Source organism: Theropithecus gelada, chromosome 19 (genome assembly GCF_003255815.1).
Source record: "Theropithecus gelada isolate Dixy chromosome 19, Tgel_1.0, whole genome shotgun sequence".
In the NCBI taxonomy this organism is placed as follows: domain Eukaryota; kingdom Metazoa; phylum Chordata; class Mammalia; order Primates; family Cercopithecidae; genus Theropithecus; species Theropithecus gelada.
Window position 1 is genome coordinate 47,471,122 of NC_037687.1, and position 23,609 is coordinate 47,494,730.

At 40.5% G+C, this 23,609-nt stretch overlaps 1 protein-coding gene across 2 annotated transcripts in view; it reads right to left on the reverse strand.

The window, feature by feature from the left end:
• DPY19L3 (dpy-19 like C-mannosyltransferase 3) overlaps positions 1-23,609 on the reverse strand; it is an 80,841-nt gene that overhangs the window by 4,088 nt on the left and 53,144 nt on the right. For both annotated transcript variants that reach the window (XM_025368679.1, XM_025368680.1), the window contains exons 12-18: positions 23,307-23,465; positions 18,421-18,543; positions 17,930-18,041; positions 17,124-17,180; positions 13,087-13,169; positions 3,928-4,060; positions 1,332-1,490 (exon numbers count right to left, since the gene is read on the reverse strand). In XM_025368679.1, coding sequence (XP_025224464.1) covers positions 1,332-1,490; positions 3,928-4,060; positions 13,087-13,169; positions 17,124-17,180; positions 17,930-18,041; positions 18,421-18,543; positions 23,307-23,465 — 826 coding nt within the window. The remainder of the gene's footprint in view (positions 1-1,331; positions 1,491-3,927; positions 4,061-13,086; positions 13,170-17,123; positions 17,181-17,929; positions 18,042-18,420; positions 18,544-23,306; positions 23,466-23,609) is intronic.

Sequence of the window (23,609 nt, forward strand, 5' to 3'; positions counted from 1 at the left end):
GGAACATACTATACTGTCTCTCTCACAGAAATGAAATACAGAGAACTACTGTGATCAGAGAAAGCTCTCTAATTCATCAGAAAAAGTCACACTTCGGCCAGGTGCGGTGGCTCATGCCTGAAATCCCAGCACTTTGGGAGGCTGAGGCAGGAGGATCGCTTGGATCAGGAGTCTGAGACCCATCTGGGCAACACAGCCAGACCCCATCTTTACAAAAGATAAACAAAATTAGCTGGGTATGGTGATGTATGCCTGTGGTTCCAGCTACTTGGAAGGCTGAAGTAGGAAGATCCCTTGAGCCTGGAAGGTTGAGGCTGCAGTAAGCCAAGATCGTGCCACTGCACTCCAGTCTTGAGTGACAGAGTGAGACCCTGTCTCCAAAAAAAATAAATAACCTGAAATAACCTGAAAAAGTCACACTCAAATCAAAACAAATGGATGTCTTTGGTCTGACCACCTCTGAACTCAAGACAATTATGAACTATGATTCTCCTCAGGCAAAAATCTGAATTTCAAATTTTGTACAGTTAAGAATTTTTTTTTTTTTTCAAATTTAGGCTAGGTTTGTCACTTTGTACAACTTGTTTACAAATATCTATTGGCTTTCATACCATTAATTACAGCACACCTCACACCTCTAAAGGGTAAAAATGTTTGCTCTACTGAGACCTGGCATAGCTCCAAGAACACTTTCCTCAGAAGGGAGAGGGGATAAGCGGCTGACTGCTTTTCTGCTCTGGAGTGCAGCTTAGCCTCTGAAAGCCGGCCTGTGGAAACTCACCAGAGGACACAGGACACTCAGTGGGAGACAGCAGGAGGGGCAGGGGGAATCCACCACCTAGACCGGAGGGCAGGAGGGCCCCACCACCCCTGCCATGCAATGGCTAGCCAATACGAAGCGTTGGAGCAGTGGGTTTAAAGGCTGAGGTTTTGTTTATAGCAGCAAAATCCTTAACAGATACATTTTATGCAGAGCCCTATCATACAAATGAGCTGAAGGCAGAGCTGCTCTGTTTGGTGTGACACGGGGGACCCAGGGCTCCCCTCTCACCTCTTCCTTGCCCAGCCCCAGTGGCAGTCACTAAAGTGCCAAGAGAGGCGTTCTGCAGGAAGCAAGAGAAAAAGTGAATACTTGATTTGTAGCGTAATTCAACTAGACATAAAAGATAAAAAGATGCACATTCTTATGATTCAAATCAGAGTCCTGCCCTGGAGTGCAACTTAGCCTCTGAAAGCCGGCCTGTGGAAATGCACCAGTGGACACAGGACACTCAGTGGGAGAGAGCAGGAGGGGCAGGGGAACCCCACACAGGGAGAGGCAGCAGGCTCACGTGGCCGTTGGCAATGTCCAGCAGGTCCCGGAGTCGGCAGCCCCGGTGGTGCCTCCGCTCGTAGCAGATGCTGTCTTCCAGGATTACGTAGTCGGTGCCAAAGGACCTTAGGAGGGCATGCACTTCCTCTGGTGCCCTCTTGGCATATATCTGATAAACCTTCAAAAAGAGATAAAAATGCAACGTGGCAAATGCTACTCAATTGCCAGGGAGTTCACTATGTGATGTAGCCTTTCACAGGGCTGAGTCTAAGACCTAACACCCAAGGTGCTCTCTCCAGCCGAGGCCATGCTGCACGCGCTCATCTGCAGGCCTGGAGTGTGTGCATGGAAGTTCCCAAAACACTGTGAGTGCTCGGCCTTGGGAAGAGAGTGAGCCAGGAAGAACACATCTGGATTCAGAATGTATTACTTCAAGTTAGGACTATATTCATTAGTAGGCGCTGTTCCAAGGTAAATGACAGGGCTGAGTAAATAAGATATAGTCTCTACTTTTAAAAAGGGGACCCCTGGACTAAAATGGCCCATTAAGAGCGATGGGACAGTCTGGGGGACACACGTCCCAGTAAGGCAGAGCCCCAGCTTCTGATACGGGTAGGTGGGGAGAAGGACCCCTGTAAGGTCCCTGCTTCTAGGCTGGGGTAGCACAGGCTGCTTTACCTGCTACACTGCATCTTGGCTAACTGAGAGACCCCCCTGCTCCTCTCCCTCTCGCCCATCCTGGGGGTGAGAGCCACTTGCAGCACACCGTGGGCAATGCCACAGGAGGCCCCCTTCACGTTCATACCAGTGCCACACACCCTTAGTGGATGGATGCAAACTGAGCGTCCTAGATTCTAAGGCTTGAATGGAAACAGACTTTGTGAGGTGTTGAATGTGGGGGTTCATGAAGAGAGGCACTGCCTCCTTTTTTGCACCCTGATTTCGATGCTAGATTTCTGATTTGGGCTTAAGGGTCTAACTTGATGTGTCCACACGGATGGGTGAAATGGTAGGGAGGTAGGATGCTATTACTGTGACAACTGCGTTGTCCTACAATCCCGCACCAGGTCTCGGACTGAAGGCATTCCAAGGATTCCAGGGTCATGATGAAGAGCCGTAGGGCCTTCAGGATTTCAGCGTGTGGGGTCTAACCCTAGTACCAAGACAGGAAAGGAGATGCCCAGAAGGACGCTCTGTGCACTTGACCTGTCTTTTCTGCAGTCTCCAGTTCAAGCAGTAGAGGCCACCCCGGATGAACTTGGTGTCTGGAAAACCAGGGAGCCCCTTTCCTGCATCCTCCTAGTTAATTTGGAACTATCCGGAACATTTGAGCCCATCAAAAAATTCCTATTTTAGCAGGAGTCTAAATTCAAATGATTCTTACACAAAACAGGAGATTTAGTAAAAATCATCTGCTTTCAGGCTAGTCAAATAGCACCTCAAAACAAGACTTTTTCAACAACTTTCCAAATGCCAACATGAAAAAGTGACATTAGGAAACATTTATGAGTTTGAAACCTGATTGGTGGGGATGAAGGGACACAGGCACCCTCCTGCACTGCTGACTTGAATGTAAACAAATATGACCTGTATAGAGAGGACTTGATAAATCTTTCGATCTACATTACAGATGCCAACAACCCTGACCCACCACTTCCACATCCAAGAATCTGCTGTACAGACAGACACTGTGTCTGGAAAGAGTGATGTGCAGACAAATTTATCTGCAGCATTGTTCATATAATCACAAAAGACAGGGAAACAGCAGAAATGGCTAAATAAAATATGCCATAGCCATATAAAATATTAAGCAGCTTTAAAAATAACAAGGAAGCTGTTAATATACTGAATATAGAATGATTTCCAAAACACATTAAGTGCCGAAGAAGCAGAATGTAGAATGCCACTTCTTTTGTTAAAATGGAGAAAGGAGCACCACCCTCCCCCACCATATTTGTATACGCATGAAATACCTGTGGAAGGAGACACAAGAAACTGCTAACATTATCTGCCTCCTAGGAGGGGAACTAAGAACTGCAATAATGGGAGAGGCACTTTTCACTATATTTCCTTTTGTATGTTCTGAATTTTGAACTATGAGACTATTATTATCTATTAAAAAACAAAAACCCCAGACTTCAGAATGGTCCATAAGAAATGTGACCAGTATGCCTCAACTCCTTTTCCTTCCCCTCCCTTGTGGGAGGGACCCAGTGGGAGGTAACTGAATCATGGGGGCAAGTCTTTCCCGTGCTGTTCTCGTGGTAGTGAATAAATCTCACGAGATCTGATGGTTTTATAAGGGGGAGTTTCCCTACACAAGCTCTCTCTTTGCCTGCTGCTATCCATGTATGACATGACTTGCTCTTCCTTGCCTTCTGCCGTGATTGTGAGGCCTCCCCAGCCATGTGGAACTGTAAGTCCATTAAACCTCTCTTTCTTCTGTAAATTGCCCAGTGTTGGGTATGCCTTTATCAGTAGCGTGAAAACAGACTAACACACCCTCCTAACCTAATGCTGGAGGGTGCAGCATTCAGCCCCATCTTTACCACACGTAGGGACATGCAGCCCATGGCTGGCCACAAGAAGCGAGGGGAGGCACAGGGAACCCTCACCGCTCTGGTCCGCTCTCTCAGGCTGCTGTCTTCGTAGTGCGGGTGGTTGGTTAGGGTCCTTCCCGTGCACAGCTTGACTCCGGCCAGCAACTGCATGCTTCCCGCAAACACAGCCTTTCTTGGAGTGTTAGAGCTGAAAGATTTTAGAGTCTGAATTAACCCCACTGTTAAGAGGTCCTTAAAGACAACAAAGAAGACAATATCAAACTCTTTCAGAAGAATCCAGCTATGTTACAAAGAGTTACGAATCAGGGAAAAACAAAAACAAAAACGGGAGTTTGCTTGGGTTTTGACTTCCACTCAAACCAGTGAGTGCAAAAGTAATTGCGGTTTTTGCCATTACTTTCAATGGTAGAAACCTCAATTACTTTTGCACCAGTCCCACATTTTTTACAACAACGTTTTGTATCTGTTTTTGACTGTTCACCAGAATAGCAGTGGGGAAGCCTCTTACTGTTTTGCTAGGTTTACTTTTATAAGGAATTGTCTTAGAAGGCAGGCAGTGTAGCTTTTGAGTTCAGACTTCTAGACCAAGACCCACAATCCTCTCTTGCTGTTGTTCCAGAGGGGCAGAGTCTAACAAAAATAACCTAAAAGACTGCCACTGCTTGTGTATCCAACCTAACAAAAGGGCTACCTAAAGCAACATATAACAAATCAAGCCAGAAACTGCAGGTGATAATATGTCAATTCCAAGGGTTTTTGCTTAAAAAAGCAATAAGGAAAAAAATCACAGATACTACCAAAAATAAAAACAGAATTAGCAGCAATAACAAAAAACATGGGGCCGGGCGCGGTGGCTCAAGCCTGTAATCCCAGCACTTTGGGAGGTCGAGACGGGTGGATCACGAGGTCAGGAGATCGAGACCATCCTGGCTAACCCGGTGAAACCTGTTTCTACTAAAAAAATACAAAAAACTAGCCGGGCGTGGTGGCAGGCGCCTGTAGTCCCAGCTACTTGAGAGGCTGAGGCAGGAGAATGGCGTAAACTCGGGAGGTGGAGCTTGCAGTGAGCTGAGATCCAGCCACTGCACTCCAGCCTGGGCGACAGAGCGAGACTCCGTCTCAAAACAAACAAACGAACAAACAAACAAAAAAAACCCATGGAAACAAGATTCTGAAATAGCCAATATCTTATTACTCAATATGGGGGATACACAATACTTCCGATGTGAAAACGCAAATATTTTACACATAACTTTTCTTTAGTCCTGATTATGAGAAACTATATGCAGTTTAAGGAACACAGGGCACCCTAGTATTATGGCACAAACTCGCTTTCTAGCTCCCACCACACTACGATTCTCCGCCTCCCATGGGTGTGAGGGGCAGGGACTAAGGACCAAGAAAAGACTCCCAGAATACCGGGAAAGCATTTTTCCTTTTTCCTCCCTGGAAAAAAGGAATCATAGTAGCTGATTTAATTCCTTTCCTTTTTTTTTTTTTTTTTTTTCCTGAAATCTGAGGGTCGCTTGCAAGCGGTCAAGGAGTTAATTTCTCAGGAGGCCCTAAGAGCTCTCTTCCAGGGATTCTCCTGAGTGCAGAATTTCCCACAGAGGCCCACTGAGGACACTGCGGGATGCGTTTATCCTTCTTGTGTTGAGAGGAGTCTGTGCCTGCTGGACTGAACTAAAATGAGGAAGATGGTTGTGAGGAGTTTATTTAAAATCATTAAAATTCAACATCCTTTGCAGAAAAAGCCACGGCAGGCTGTTCTCCATGGTTTTGGAGCAGGGCACGCAACTAGCTCTGGTGCTGCGGTTTCTAAGAGAAGCCTCATCACATTCATACATCCCACCAGGATGTTTTATTTATTCCAACTCAGTGCTAAGACTCCAGCGTGAACGCCATCCAACAGAGGCCTTGGATGTCTACAAGTAAGACATCCTACAATTCAAGTTGTGACATTTACAAATAGTTCACTTTTGAAAAATTCAAGATTTTCTTTCTAACAATGACACTCTCATTCACTCGCATTCCAATAAGCGTTCTTAAGTGAGGAAAAAAAGTGGCTGGAATGGCAATGAGCATACATAATGACACATAATATGCATCCCCTCTCCCATGCCAGAGTCTAGAATGCGGATTCCAGCAGGAAAAAAGTTTCATGTGAGCTTGGCTGCACTTGAGAGCTTGTCATTCTGACAGACCCAGGAACACAAGAACAAATAGATGTTAGCTCTGTCCTCCGTACCAACAAATTACAGGGACTGTCTCACATTTTGTCCCACGTGGTCAGAGGAATAAGAGGGTTTCAATGAAAATGCAATGAAGGTGCCCAGAATTCCTTAGTGAAAGGTTTTACTGAAATTCAGTTTAATTCAACTGACACTTACTAAACACTTACTCTGGGCCTTGTGTACTGTGCTACCCTCACCTAGAGTGTAATGCTAAAGGAAACAAGTACGCACAAATACTAATTTTTAAAAGTGCCACCATTTTTCCAAGCCAGGCTTCTTTCCTTTGAATACTCTCAACTGGCACGAGCCATTCCACAGCAATCAATGATACGATAACTTGACACACCCGTGCCAAAAAGTGGCTGTCTTTGGTCCTCTGAACTAGACAGATTTAAGATGCAGAAAGAACATGAGTCTGGTTTCCACGCATGGCAGAGCAGGAGGTGGAGGCGAGAGCTATCAGGGGTGAGTGATCCTGGTTTGTAGTCTTACTGCCTGAACAGTGCCAAGCTGGCCTTCTACACAAAAGACAAACCCGGCAGCTGAGCTTACAACATCCATTCCAATCACAAGACTGTCTCACCATCACCGTTTTGAATGTATAATAGGAATCTCTGTGTAGCTTCAGCACCAAGAAGATGCACAAAGCTATGTGTAGCATGCATTTTATAATCACAGCAGAGATAAGATGACAGGCCTTGTTATCCAGCCACAGCTAACGAACAAGGTTTCAGCCTGCCTCCTGGACTATAATCATAGGCCTTGGATGAATTAGAGTTCACAAAGGCTTAAATGCCCAAAGTCCTAAACTGCCCTCTAGGGAGTTATGAAGTTCTTTCTTTATTCAAACAATATTGCCGAGGGTCTACTACGTGCTGGGCTCGCAAACACGGTATGACAACCTGCCTTCAAGAAGCTTACTTAGGCCAGGTGTGGTGGCTCATATCTGTAATCCCAGCACTTTGGGAGGCCAAGATGGGGAGATCACTTGAGGTCAGTAGTCTGAGACCAGCCTGGCCAATATGGTGAAATCTGTCTCTACTAAAAATACAAAACTTAGCCAGGCGTGGTGGTGGGCGCCTGTAATGCCAGCTACTCAGGAGCCTGAGGAGGGAGAATCACTTGAACCTGGGAGGCAGAAGTTGCAGTGAACCAAGATCGTGCCACTGCACTCCAACAGAGCGAAACTCCATCTCATAAAAAGAAAAAAGCTTACTTAACAGGTCCCATTACAGACAGACACTTCAAAATAACCCAGTGCTGTAGTGAGCCTAGTCTACCACATATTTACTAATGCTCACTGCAGGCCTTCAGCTAAGCTGGAAATGAAACAGCAGTCACTGAAGATGCTCTCTCCTGGGCAGGCTCTAAGAGCTCTTGAGTGGCTCCCACCCCCCGCCCCTGGCAGATGCAGCCCCAAGGCAATAGCAGGGCCATCACCAGCAGAGCGAGTGACACATGGCTGCTCAGGGGAATGAGATAAAAAGTGGAATAAAGCTCATTAAGTTGTGACTTTCTTAATGTCTGGCCTTATTAGCAAAAGTCAGAAAGTTTAAAAGAAGTATCTCTGTTTAATGTGTTAGTGCCACAATCCTCTGGATTGTTAACATACTCTCTCACTGAGGACGTGGCTTTATTTTAAAGCAGTAAAATACACATATCCTCATGCCTATAAGATGAATTAAAAATAATACTTCTGGCTGGGTGTAGCAGCTCACGCCTGTAATCCTAACACTTTGGGAGGCTGAGATGGGTAGACTGCTTGAGGTCAGGAGTTCGAGACCAGCCTAGCCAACATGGTGAAACCCCATCTCTACCAAAAATACACAAATCAGCCAAGTGTGGTGGCACCTGCCTGTAGTCCCAGCTGCATGGGAGGCTGAGGCAGGAGAATCGCTTGAACCTGCAAGATGAAGGTTGCAGTGAGCCGAGATCACGCCACTGCACTATAGCCTGGGTGACAGAGATTCAGTCTAAAAAATAAAATAGAATAAAATAAAACAAAAAATAACACTTATTTGAAAATGACTGACTTCTGAGGACAGTAGGGATGATGCTTCTTTCCTCTGTGCCATGTGGCCTTGTCTGATATGCCAGCTCCGTGGTAAACCTGGGAAATAGCACTGCTACTTCCAATACTTCACTCTACCCGTAAGGCAAATGCCAAAGGAAAAGCTACAAGCAAAGTGGAACAAAATGAGAAACAATCACACATTTCTAAACTTAAAAAGATACTTATATTCACTGTCCTTTCTATTTTGTGGTAAATTTAGCAGGCAAAGGGAGAAGGGATTCGTTGTCCTTAGCTGAAAGCACGCGCAGTGATGGACATAATGCTGGGTGCTCTTCCTTCACACACACTCTTGCCTGATACAGTCTGTGGTCTGTATCTAAAATAGCTAATGTGCTTTTAACCATTGAATGACATTTCTCTATTATAGAAAAACAAAGCAATTTTTACAAATGTTTGAACAAATGATGTATAAAATGAAAGGATAATTTGTTTTTATAGCTCTCTGCCAAGCTCCATAGCAGGCTGCCCAACCTGCACACAATTTGTTCTGTAAGAAATGTCACTAAATAATGACAAGGACTCACAGGTCAAATGGATTTACATTATATAATTTAAATGTCATTCCAGGAAGACCTGATGGCATTTTGAACAAATAATCTCATTTATTTTTGAGGCTCTAAGCTTCAACAAGTTAATTGCTGTTGAACTAATGGGGAAACTGAGCATTATAATATAATGTGTGAACATTTGCTTTATCTACACTTCAAAAATTTATAGAATTACGCAAATACTATAAAATGATTCATTAAATAGAAAAGAGGCTTATAGGCATTTAAAGTCTGAACTTAGCCTACATCATATTTAAAATATACACTCACTTTCTGCTTTGCTTAAATGTGAAAGAAAGTTGGTCCATTTTTTCAGACCCATCGAGAAAATACTGCACACGCAGGTTTCATTACTGGAAAGAGACTATTTCCAGTGAAAATCTCCTAAAGTGAAGTAGCTAAAATGTCATCCCTCAAAATATGCAAATCTATAGATCTGTCTATCTTATTTGCAAAATGTCAGAAGAAAATTTTCAGGAACGAAAAATGAAACATTCAAGGACACAAAGAAACAAGGTGGAAACCACAGATTGTGGTTGCATTCGGCCTTGCTGAGGTAAACGTGCTTTCCAATCACAGAAAACCTTTAAAACTACCGCCTGACTTTTACTGAAAGAGATACCAGAAGGAAAAAAAAAAAAAATTTCAAGTTTTTAATTTTGTATCCAGGAAACCTTATCAGGAGAGAAGGGTAAATATGAATATATGCATTTAAATCTGCTTGAAAATAAGGCATGCAATGCATCGGTGTAGTGTGGAGAGCAGCAGACAGGTGAATGCACAAAAGCTGGGGTGTGGAAGGCTGGACATGCCTCCCAGCTCTTAGGGAAGGCGGCTGGGGCTACTGCAGCCTGGGGCCCTGACTTTAACAACATGTCAAATGTCACAACATCCTTGTAATAAAGAGCAACTTAATCCCTAAACACTCTTGGTTTCATTCTGAAACTTCAATCTCTACTCCTTTTAGGAGCTAAAGATAGGAAAGCATAAAACATTTTCTATTATTAAAATTAGAAATCTAAAAAAAACCTTTCCCACTGAACTTGCTAAGCCACTGAAGATCTTAAAATGCAGTAGAGAGTAAGAATCCGGGAGAGAAGAATGAGGGCAACTGTGCTGAGGCGAAGCCCAGCAGTTACTCCAGTGAGAGGCAGCTGCAGTGGAGTGCCACCTGCATCCACACACTTCACGCGGTGCCCATACACAGCTGGTGCTCAATGAACATCTGCTGAACTCTATTAACAAGTGCACAACTTCAGATGTGGAATAACTTTATAAATTAGTTAAGGCTTTAAGACTCTTCACAGGAATCCAATTCCTTGGGTATGAACCGTCTCATTTTAAGTGTTCCCCTAGAGTAATGCCCTTTGTTTTCCCTTGAGGATATCTCTTCAGCCTCTGAAAAAGAAAGAACCAACTCCCACTGAGGCAACCACATCTTTCAATTTACCCTCAAAGCAGAGAAGCCCTCCGAGAATACTTGGAAAGCCTGAATCTCCGAGCTGAAGCCCTGTGTCCAGGAGCACAATAGTGACACCTTGTGCGGGGTGTGGCTTTCCCCAGCAGCAAGGACACGCGGCGGGACACTTCCAGGTATGTGAGTGATGAAGAGGACGGATAAGCTTCTTTTTAACACTTCACATAAGGGGTGCTGTGTGCCAAAATGGAGGGTCACTTGAGGTGTCCCCAGGGTTTCTGCAGGCCACTATTTCTCCAGTTGTGATTCATCCCAAGGGCAGCCATCCCTCCCATAATGGAGGCTGTGCCCCTGTCAGACAGATGCCGTGATGACTGCATGGGCAGAAGACAGACATTTGAGTGTGTCTGCTTTGACTGTCTGGGAACAGGGCAGACAGGAAGACAGGCAGGGGAGGACAGAGGCAGCCCTCAGGGACAGTGCTGGTTCTCTGCCAGGCATCTTGGGACTCTTTCAGACGCAGCCCATGCATTTGAAAGAGTCCTTAGGCCGCAGCCTTTTCTCCAGCACAATTCATACTTGCTAGTAACATGGATACCGTGTGACTAATCAAAGCAGTGAGGTGAAACTTGAAGGTCATATTTTATGTCTCAAAAACAGAAGAAATCCGGGCAGGTTAAAAGAATATTAAGGCAGTCACTTGCATTTGGAATCCACGTCTTACAGGCCAGTGTGGATTTGAGTGTTGATTTAAACAAACATATCTGATGTCTACATAGACCCTATTTTGGCATACATTCATCACCACTTACGCTTACTTTGCAAACATGCCAAGCAGCTGGTTTTACAAAAATATTATTTAGATTTGAAGAATTTTAGGGGAAAAAACCGAGACTAGATCACAATAGAACAAATTTTTTGGAACAATGCAAATCCTTCAGTTGCTGAGAAAAAAAAAAAAGCTAAAAGAGTATGTCTACTACAAAGGCACTACAGGGAGAGGAGCTGTTAACAAAAGGAGGGTCTGAAGAGTGAACATCACCTCCCAAACAAGGGAAATAGGACACTTGTATTCTCTTCTTTACACCTGGAATCATCTCTCATCCACAATTTTTCACAGCCAGAAATGTTACTTTAATTTTCTGTGGGGAAAAATATAAAAATAAAGGCACTACAAATAAATATATCTAGTCTAAGACTGCCAAAGATAACCTGGGGCTCTGCTACAATACATTTTTAATGACTTTATAATTAATTCCTGAAAGACTGGGGTGTTTATGGTGCTCATCTAAGGAGATCTGGAATATCCACCACCTTCAGGATGCTACCAGAAAGCAGGGGTCCTCCAGCATTAATTTCAACAGTAGAGTCCTGAAAATAGAAAATATCAGCCTCAACTTCAGATGTACGTCATAAATTTCCAGCTGACTATAGTTAATGCAAAATTAGCTTTCCTTTACATGAATAACTCTCTTTTCCTGTACATAATAAATACTGAAGGAATTATTTACTCTGTAATTGTCTGGCATGATTTAAAATTAAATAAATAAAGACAAAGCACGGCTTACTGCTCTTCTCAGCACTAGAAATATGTAAAAAATTATATTGACTGAATCTAGTCACACCCAGCCCGATATTAGGACCAAAGCCACGGGTATGTTTTAGACATAAATCTCTATGAGATCCACGCGTTGCCCTAGAAGGCCTCAGTTATCAAGCACTGACCATCTCTGCAGACACTCAGGGCTGATGTTAGCCATGGACAGGTGCTGAAATGGCCACTAACATCCCAAGTGATGCAGCCAATCCAGCCAATGTTTTCAGAAGGCACCACATGTGACGCGCAGCCTCTATTTACGTGTGAATAAGGCTTTCTGGTTAAAAGTAGGGAAATACAGTGTTCCAGGGCATAGGAATGGTGCTCCAGGTAGAAAAGTTTATTTTTGCTGGTGGGAGGCAGGTTTTGTTAATAAAGCTTTGAAATACACAAATTTCATTCAGATGCTGAATGCTGAGGCAAAACAACAAAGTGCCAGAAGAAATAAGAGCCAACAGGACACTAAAGCATTATATTCAAGACGGAAGGTGCCAGGTTTTGTATCTAAAACTTTCTCTGGTCCTAAGCTTTGGCAATATGATGAGTTAACATAAAATCTGCACTGAGCTGGCATGAGCCTCTACTTAACTGGAGTTTACAGTATAATTTAAAAATAATTAACGAGGGAAGAATATTTCCTTTCCTTTCCTTTTTTTTTTGACAGAGTGTCTCACTCTGTCGCCCAGGATGAAGTGTGGTAGCGCAATCTCGGCTCACTGCAACCTCCCCCTCCCGAGTTCAAGTGATTTTCCTGCCTCAGCCTCCTGAGTAGCTAGGACTATAGGTGCCTGCCTGGCTAATTTTTGTATTTTTGGTAGAGACAGAAGGGGTTTCATCATGTTGGCCAGGCTAGTCTTGAACTACTGACCTCGGGTGATAAGCCTACCTCAGCCCCCCAAAATGCTGGGATTTCAGGCGTGAGCCATTGTGACTGGCCAGAAAGAATACTTTGAAGTGTCACCATTAGTAGAAAATCAGAATGGTATTAAAATGAAAATAATAAAGATAAAATTGGCAGAGACATAAAGTTTTAAGTTTCAACAGATACTATAAGTAAACTTTTATTGCCATTTCTGTCAGTGGTTTGAAATGTCTTTATTGAAATTGTTTTCCTCTCCAAATGGGTATTTTCCCTTTCTTCATGAGATACAGTTGGAGAGAATATTTCTTGAATAGAAAGACGTTATTTTCAATTATGGAGTTTTAAAGAAAAATTTAGTAAGGACGAATGTTTCTTCATAATTAGATTCAGAAACAAACAAAAACCCCCCAAAACCAAATGTGGTCTATAGTGACTCTTAAAAGGCACTTACAATTTTAAAAGTTAAAAAAAATCCTCTTACTTAATCCAGTTCATCAGCTCCACTGTATCTGGATCATAGAATTCTCTCAACTCGGAGAGTTCATCCATCATTCCTGGCCAGAACTGAAATTAAAAACAAAACAAAAACAAAATCCACCCCTATACCCACAACTATCACTAAGATTAAATGAAAAAAAGATAAACTGCATATAATGTGTGAACTAAACAAACATGGCAACTGGAATATACAACTATTTCACCTCTGCAGCAACCCTCCTAATGCAAGGGAACTGGAGTCTGGGAAGTGTCTGAAATTATCTTCATCTGAAGCTAATCAGGATGAGAGGTATCGCCAACTTTAAAAAATGAGCCTTTTAGCTTGTTCCAATAAAAATGCTATTGTATGTGATGTTAATACCTGACAAAACATTATCTTGACGTGACAAAAATGCCAACCATGAGAAAGCTCAGAGTCCGTTAGGAATATGTAATTAACTAATACCACGCAATTTACCCCCAAAAGTAGAATGTATCCTGTAGACGACAGAGCCGTTTTATGGCTGCAAAAATGTTTTAGAATATGGCATTGTTTTATCCTCACAATAACCCATGACATGGATGACGCAACAGGCAGCATCACCCACTGGGATTTATTTTTCATTTAGAAGTGTGGAAACTGCGGCTCAGAGAGGTATCTGACTTGACCAAGTCACAAGTGGCAGAGCTACAACCTGGACCCTGGCTCCAAATCCAGCCCCCTTTTCATTTCATAATAGCATGATTGTATTTTTGTACTAGAAATCTGGTCAAATGGTTTGACATATATTAATATAATTGCTGGTACAATGAGAGAGAAGAATCTTTAAATGTAGGGCTCTCCAGGACAATCTGGTACATCCGGTTCTATTTATACCACTTGGTGCCTCCTGGTCAACTTGACTTACTTAAGATTTTGTAAATAAAATATAAAAACTACTCTCTGAATAACCCACTTATCTAATACCTTAAGTCCATTTAATTCAACAATTAACTAAATCTTAATTGTTTTTATCAAATGACAGTTGACTAAAAAGACTTGATCATATCTATATACATCCTAAGGTTAAAGGCAGAATTCATTTCACATATTAGCACAGAACACCAGTGACAACGTATGTATGCTCCACTGACATAGAAAATAGAATACTTTTATTTAAGAACCACTAGTAGAATTAAAGCAGCACCTGATTGATCTCTGGCTGTGTTTGAGACCTATCACTTTTTTTTTGGTCATCTCATCTTTGGCCATTTTTACTGCTCATTCAAATCTTGTCTCCTGGGTGGGTGAATCAGGAAAATTGCTAGTGATGGGATATCAGGTGTCAGGACTTCTGGTTCTAGTTTTTGGAAGAGATGTAGTAAAAATTACTGATTAAATGATACCTTTGTAATATTTCAATGATCCATTTTTCCTTATTAATTTGATAACCAATAGAATACCAACTTTTTAATGAAATGCTCTAATTCTTACAGCATAAACATATTTGAAATCTGTGAACTCAATGAATATTAGGTATTTTTCTAGTTTGAAAGTTACTAATTCTGAAAATGTTAAAAGCTAGTGAGAATTTTGTGGCAAACTCCTTTAACCATATGAAAGCGCTGAATTAACTAACTGCTGTTTTTACCAATCAACAGTAGGGATTTCAGCAATCCAAATAAGTTAATCAAGACCAACGTACTAATTTTACTAAAGTCTTGACTTCAGAGTGGAGGCTAGTACATGTTTTTTCCTTTTAATAGGCTTATCCTAAAGAGAGATACAGTAAAATTGGTAGTATAAACAAGAAATTTTGAAACCCTAATTACAATTGCAATGTAAAACTGAAATCAGGCTTTGAAACATGAATTCACGTTACTTACAGGTAAGTCTGTAAGAGCTGGAATAGTTGGAAAACAGATTCAGTTTCAGGGTAACCCCTCATACCCATAACATCTTTATTTTCTCTGTGATTTTATATGTGTTTTGTGGAGATGAAATATCTGAACTATTTTACACAGTGAAAGCGGAATGCATTAGGATTTCTCCTGAAGTCCTGTATCAAGAGGCTAGGCCAACAGTCTTTTGGAGGATTCCTTAGGATACTAACTCCCTCATTCAGGGAAAACCTGCAAGGATTTCCTGGAGATGATGGCTTCTTTAGCTGTTCCGGTTCTTCTATAGCAGTGGTTTTCAAGAGGAGTGAGGGGAGAGATTGTGGCCCCAGCCCTAGTCCCAGGGTGTCTGGCAACGTCTGGTGACATTTTTGGTTGTTGCAGCCACGGGAGAGGTGCTTCAATGAGCGGGCAGAGGGTGAAGGTGCCGCAGAGCAGCCTACAGCACATAGGACCGCCCCCGCCCCAGGCGGCAAAGAATTCTCTGGCCCAAGTGTCAACGTGCCACTGCTGAGAAACCCTGTAAACGCTACAGCAGGGGGTTCTTAAACTTGGGGGGCTGGTTAAGTGCCTATTTCTGTACTGGACTCCCACGCTTCTGACTCGGTAGGTCTGGAGTGGGACCCAAACACATGCATGTTTACAGGATCCCAAGAGATGCTGATGCTGTTTATCTGAGGACCATGCTTCAAGAGTCAGCACTCCCTACGACAGTTTACTTCTTATACAATGTCCTCCTTCAATTTTATTACAAACAAACAACTTCAGTCCTCAAACAGCAAAAAAAAAAAAAAAAAAAAAAAAAAAAAAAAATCCGTAAAATTTCAATAGATAGCTGAGACATAAAAGAACTGAACCTACACGCACACGGGCAGTGTGAAAGATGGTTATCGTCTGGTACAGCTTCAGTGGTGAGAAAAACATTCATGGGCTTTATCTTTTCTGTGAGGAGTGTGCTTTAATCCTCAGCATCATTGTGTAAAGAAAGGTAAACTGACTGGACTCCTCAGTAACATATACTGTTTAATCCTTAATTGTTGGTGTCTAGATGTTTTTAATGAGTTTCAGTTATTTACATTAGAGCAATAAAATTCCCAGAGGCGGGGAGGCATAAATCTATTTGTGTGTTTTTTAATATCCAGGAGTTAGCACAGAGTTTTGCTAATGGTAAATGTTTTGATAGGCTCATGACAGAGCACATTTCTTTGAAATATTTACAATATAGTATTTAGCAATATTTTCTTTAGCCTGAAACCTTTGGTTCACAAAATCCTACATGAAAATATAAGCAATAAACCCCAAAGCTGCGCTGCTCTAGCTGACTCCTCTCTGTGGGAGGCCCCATCAGCCCTGCTTTTAGCCACCCTCCCGAATCAGAGAACAGCTCTACACGGTAGAGTCTGAAATCCGTCATTCTAACTCAAAGTAAAACTTAAAGGAAAAAAAATCTAAACTGACTATGTTAAGTTTTTTAAAAAGACAGGTCAGAAGCTCAGTTGGGTAAAACAGTCTGTGCTATCTGCCCTGGGAATGATTCAACACTGTCAGTGTCAAAGATGTGACAAAAAGCCACCGTCAACCTGACCAATGATCATTGTCTCTGATAATATCTGAATTAAAGGGCAGTTCATGCTGTTTCAGAAACTAGTCAAATGAGAATATGAAAAATTCGAATACTTCCTATTGATACTGAAGAACAGATTTAAAAAAGCCTAGCCTTAGACACTATTTATTTATGTGTCTAATTCTCTTATGAAGATAAGCATCTAACAAAATATGGAGCTTAAAGTAAGATACATTTAAAAATCTCTTAAGTCTATATAAATCAGGTAACGGGAAAATAATTTTTCTACTTTCATTTCAAAATAGCCTGAAAACACCTTATTTTCAGAATTTGCATCAGCTGAATATTAATAGTCTAAACCAAAATTAATTAGTATTATTAAATGCTATAGTAGTTTTTGCTATCATGTTTTTACTTGTTAAAACTATTTGGGAAAAAGATCCGTTTTCCAATCAATGTCACCTGCAGTAAGAAGCTAAGGAGGTATTTATAACCTCCACAAACCACTCTATTTGCCAAATAATACAAAAAATACACTGAATCAAAGCAATTATTTTGCTAAATAAATGAATGACAAGAATGAGGAAAATCAGTCTTACCTTATAGCACAGATACAGCAGTATTAATATCGGTACTGAATATCGCATTATACATATCTATATAAGAAAGACATTATTTAGATTACAAGTATTTTGAATCTTTTCTTTTTTGAGAGACAGGATTGTGCTATGTTGCCTAGCCTGGCCTGGAATTCTTGGGCTCAAGTGATCTTCCTGTTTCAGCCTCCTGAGCAGCTAGGATTATAGGAGTGAGCCACTGTGCCCAGCTTTTAAAACACTTTTGACTTACAGTTTTGCTTTGTAAATATATGACTTAAAAAAATACCAGAAATATAATTTAATGGAGCACAAGTCTCCAATATGCAGAATAACTGAGTCGATATGAGGATTCTAATCATTTGTAAGATATCTGCAGCTTCTACCATATTGCCACCTAGTGAATTTATGGAGTAGAACAATTGAAAACTGCATTTATAGGCTATTGAGAAATGGTCATACATGTATTAATAATTATCTTTATGAAAATACATTATAATAATAACAGTTATAATTCCGGACAAGGGGAGTATTGGTAATTTTAATCCCCCTTTTGTGCTTTTTTTGTATTTCCAAATTCTGTATAATGAATATATCTAATTTACAGTCTGAGAAAAAAGAAGTAATTTTTAAAAATAAAATTATTTTAAAATAATTCCCTATAAAATCTTAATATATCAATTATGTATTTTTAGCTTCAATTTCAGTATCCATTTTATCTCACTGCTACTGAAAAACAAACAAAAAAAAGTGGTATGAAAGAAATACTACAAGTCACAAAAGGAGATGGAAAAAGGGATGACACTGACCCTCTTTGGGTTATAAAGATGGACTGACTTCAGAAGTAACTCCCATATTTCGGGGCTACATAGGCCGAATGATGCGAACACGCACATGTGTGACGTCCAGAGGTACTTCATTCTGCAAGAATAGACACAGGCACAAATCAGGAAGTACTAGTTGTATATAAACCTGGATTCTGAGATACCTATAAAGGCAGCTTTACAGTCTATGACGGCAAAATCTTACTTAAAACTATGCAGATGCTATTTGCCAAAGGGTTCATTGTTTAACTCCACTGCCTTTTGAGGACTATGTTTTGAGTAAAACGTAGAGGCATTTTGTAATTAATTGTAAAAACTGATGATGAATATTTTATACTGAGAGAAGATAGTATATAAGGATGATTTTATGCGAACCATGATTATTAATGAAGATGACTGTCACTTTCCACATTATATTGCTAAGTAACATCAAGAGTGGTCAAATTAAAAAGTAAACAAACAGGTAAGAAAAATACCTCATTGTACTCAATGCCAAGAATCCAAACAGAATGGTATGTATTAAGTTGTAGGCAGTTTCTGGTTTCAGGTTAACTGTGCCTTTTTCCGTTTTACCCACGGATTGTTGACTTGTAGAATCACTGAGTAAAACAGCAACATACAAAATTTGAGCTGGAAACATAATTTTAGTTAGATCTTTTTAAAAGAAGAAGACACAAGAAATGTATGCCTCTATATATTCAGAAATTGATTACTTCCATAAGATGAAATGAATTTGCATTGATCAATTTTGAATTTATGAGGCTAAAAGTATAACAATATAAATGCATTAATAATGAGAAAAACTGAAATTTCACAGCAGCTTTGAAGTAAAAATTTAAAGTGCTTCAATTCTTTAAAAAAAAGAGAATGCAAAAAAAACCCAAATTTTTTTGGAATCTCTGAAACTGAAAGAGATCTTTAAAAGATGTTTTACCAGTTATGAGTATTTTTCAAATTTTTCAAAATTTTACAAATAAAAGCAAAAAACACATCCATTAACTTGGAATTCAGTTTCTTTATGAACCCTCAAAAATCACATTTTTAACCTACCAATACCTCCTGATATCCAAATTGATATCTAAATTTGACTTTTATCAAACACAGCTACATTAAAATTATTACACCCAATAAAAGTAACATTAATTCCTTAACATCATCTAATACCCAGTTCATGTTCTACTTTCCCTGTTTGCATCAACTGCTTTTTTCAGGTTTCTCTGAATCAGGAACTAAGAACTGCACGTTGCATTTCACTAACACATCTCTTTAAATATCTTTTGATCTATAAAAGTATCTCCTTTTTTTAAAAAGCAGGCCATTTGTTTGGGGAAGAACACGGAACATACGTCCTGACGCTGTTCCCGTCTCCCAGGTGTGCCTCACAGGGGTGGTTATACACTTCATGCTTCTTGTAAACTCGTAATTAGATCTAGAGGTTTATTAGACACAAGTTCAGTGTTTTGGCAAGAACACTTCACGGGGTTATGATGCACAGTGGTCCCCTCTCATCTGTGGATTCACTTTCAGTGGTTTGTTACTGAGGAAACTGCTGTCCCAAAATATTAAATGGAAAATTCCAGAAATAAACTATTCACAGTGCTGAATTACACGTTATTCTATGTTGCATGATGAAATCTCTCCACCCTTGTCTGTCCCACCTGAGACACAGATCATCATTCCTTGCTCCTGTGTTTCCACGCTGTATACTCTACCCACCCACCTGAGACAGACAAGCAGATACATTCAGCTACTAAACTACTAATAAAGTAAGATACATTTAAATGTCCCTGTATTGTTTGTGTCCAAGCAGCCCTTATTTTACTTAATTAAGACCCCACAGTGCAAGAGAAGTGATGCTGGCATGTTGCTATTGATTGTTGTATTTTATGATTATTGTTAATCCCTTACCATGGTTAATTTATAAATGAAACTTTATCACAGGGATGTATGTATGGGGAAAAAAACCAGTATACAGAGGGTCTGAAACCATCCAAAGTTTCAGGCATCCACTGAGGGACTTGAAACATATTCCCACAGAAAGCGGGACAGCTCTACTCCACATCGCATTACACTGGGAAGCACACATTGCCTGGCTGTCTCCACTTCAGTGATGTTAAGACTGATCAGTGTTTAGATGTTGCACAATTTGTTGTCGAGGGAAAAAGAAAACAACGGTAAAGGCTACTAGTTAAAGATGAAACTTTCATGAAGGTCTACTGATCCCTTCATACATACCCAATAGAAATGGGCACCTATGATGCTTCTCTATGTAACTAAAGACCTGACCTTTTTTATTTCCCAGAAATCCTTTTTTTCCTACCATAGATACATAGGAAAATTAAAACGATATTCTAAGGCTGTTCTCACCATTTGGTAATTCATCACTGGAATCTTAAAGGAAATATTACAACCCAAACACTGGTTTCTCTATTGGTACAAAAAGGATGCTCCAAACAAGGAGAATATCCATAAACAGGGCAAGGTGTGAAAAGTAAATAAAAATAAAACAGACAAGGAGAGTACGTGCTCTTACCCTCTCTAGATACCTAAGAGAAGTCCTCAGCACCTCCCCAGTAACCCAGCCAAACTGGAAATCTCTGATTAATTCCATGAACACAGAACACTGTGCCCCTTTCAGATGTACCTCTCACACTAATGCAGATGTACCTCTCACACTAATGCAGATGTGCTGCATAAAAGTTACAGTATCTGGCAGGGTGCAGTGGCTCATGCCTGTCACCCCAACACTTTGGGAGGCTGAGGCAGGCAGATCACTTGAGGTCAGGAGTTCAACACCAGCCTGGCTAACATAGTGAAACCCCGTTTCTATTAAAAATGCAAAAATTAGCTAGAGGTGGTTGTGTGTGCCTATAATCCCAGCTACTTAGGAGGCTGAGGCAGGAGAATTGCCTGAACCCAGAAGGCAGAGGTTGCAGTGAGATGAGATTGCACCACTGCACTCCAGCCCAGGCAAGAGTGAGAGCATCTCAAACACAAACAAAACAAAGCAAGTCATAGTATCATCCTTCCTAGTACTAAAAAGGTAGCAATACTTTAAAAACTTGGCACTGACAAAAGGCCCTTATTTAAAAGTTAATTCACATTTGGACGTAGTCACGTGCCACATAACAACATTTCGGCCAACAACAGATGACACTTACCACAGTGGACTGGTAAAATGATAATGGAGCTGAAAAATTCCTATTGCCTAGTGACATCATAGCCATCATAATGTCATAGCATAGTCACTTTGTTTCTTAAATAGATTTACTATAGCCTAAGTGCACAGTGTTTATAAAGTCTACAATAGTGTATGGTAACGTCCTAGGCCTTCACATTCACTCACAGGCTCACACAAAGAAACTTCCAGTCCTGCAAGCTCCATTTATGAAAGATGCCCTATATAGGTATATAATTTTTAATCTTTTATACAGTATTTTTTTTAATAGAGATAGGGTCTCCCTCTATTATCCAGGCTAGAGTGCAATGATGCAATTATAGTTCACTGAAACCTTAAATGCCTGGGCTCAAGTGATCCTCCCACCTCAGCCTCCCGACTTGTTAGCACTACAGTTTGCACACATCATGCCTGGCTAATTTTTCTTTTCTTTTTTTTTTTTTGGAGATGGGGTCTTGCTATGTTGCCCAGGCTGGTCTAGAACTCCTGGCTTTAAGCAATCCTTCTCAGTCTCCCAAAGCACTGGGATTATAGGCGTGAGCCACCATACCTGGCCTTTGTATTTTTACTGTACCTGTTCTATGTTTAGATATATTTAGTTACACAAATACTTACCATTGTGTTACAACTGCCTACAGTATTTAACATAGTAACTTGCTGTCCAGGTTTGTAGCCTAGATGCAGTAGGTTATAACATATAGCCTAGGTGTGCAGTAGGCTATACTATCTATGTTTGTGTAAGTACACTCTATGATATTCGCACAATGATAAAATCACCTAATATGCATTTCTCAGAACATATCCCCCTTGTTAAGTGACACGTGACTGTACTATGATTCTTTAATTACTTTAATGTAGTGCTTTTCCTCTAATAAAATCCTAATACCCCTATCTGGTAGATGAAGATGCTCTAAAATCTTTTATCTATGATCATATACCAAATCAGCCTCCAGAGATGGCTCACAGATTCACACAGGGCATGGCAGATATTTTCACCAAGATACTGCAGGCCCACTGAACTTCCTGCTTTGTATGCAGTCTAGAGTCCTGTCGACACTTGGTATGTCTGGAATAATATTAAATCACACTGTCCAGAATAACTTCCATCTACTTTCACAGGGCTCAATTTTATCTTGGGTTAGGTATAAAAAAGAACACTTCTGAAAGATAGTAAAATAGTTTATGGTCAATGAAATATTTTCATGGTTCAATGTTGCTTCATTCTTAATAATCATAAAACCTCTCAACTGCTCTGGACTCATTTTAATGACAGCTCTCTCGTGGCTGTGAATCACAGTTCACCAGCATCTTAATTGGCAAGGTAACTACAGAAAAAGGGCTTCCTCCTGAGCTTCATTAAGTTTTCACAAATGACAGTAGCTTCAACTTCTTACACTTAATTTTCTTTGTTTAACACGAACAGTCAATGCAAATCCCCCAGCAGCTTGATGGGTAGATATTCTTACAAGTTTTTAAAAAGCCTTTATACTCTTGATTTTTTTCTTTCAGTAGATTAGTAGACATGCTAAGTTTTTTAAAACTAGCAGTTATTACTCAAAACTTTCAGTAGATACTAATAATTATGGTCCACTCCAATATTATCAGCCCTGAAGCAAGATGCAAGAAAACAAATGAGCAATAATTAATCAACTCTTACATTTCAAGAGGAATACAAAAAAGCAGCTACAGGTGGAAGGGAGAAAAACACAGGATGCTAATGATGGCAACACAACAGAGGCTTATGAGTCAACAGTGATAATGAAACCAGTTCATGATGGCTTGTACCTGCCAAAGTCTAGGCACCAGACACTATTTTAAGTGCTTTATGTTGTTCTGACTTACTTATTTCTCAAATACCCTGCAGAGTAAGTACTCTTAGTCTTCCCATTCTAAAGATAAGGAAATGGACATATCGAAAGGTTATGTAACTGACTCAAGGATCACTTTGTCCCCAAGTGTGCAGGCCAAGACTTAGGCCCAGACCGTATGCAATCTGATTGTTACTCTGTTGTCTCTTAACTACTGGGAGTGTAGTCCACTGTAAAAGAGGTATGTTCCCCCTTTAAGATGAATACTATTACTCTGTTCCGTGTCTGATATTCTGACTTTCAACTGTGCAATTTTTCTGCAACATGGAACAAGTTCATTAATAGGAGAGCATTAGATTTCTGAAATATACCATACCTGAGATTATGAAAGGCAACAACGAATGCTACAGTCACTGTGATGGACAGAACAAATACGTAAGCATAAAAAAGCAGAGTGTCTGAAAGCCTTCCAAATGTATTAAAAGGCAGGAGGCCAAAAGCTTCTTCACACAGATAGAGATTTGCATCAAAATCCCTAGGGAACAAATGGAAAGCAAAGTATTAAATTCAATACAAGACAAAGAAATGACATTACATCTTTCCTCAAAGGGAGTCTGTAATTAATAGGTGAAGGCATAATGACAACTTAAGTTTTAAAGTCCCTGCTGATTCAACAGAA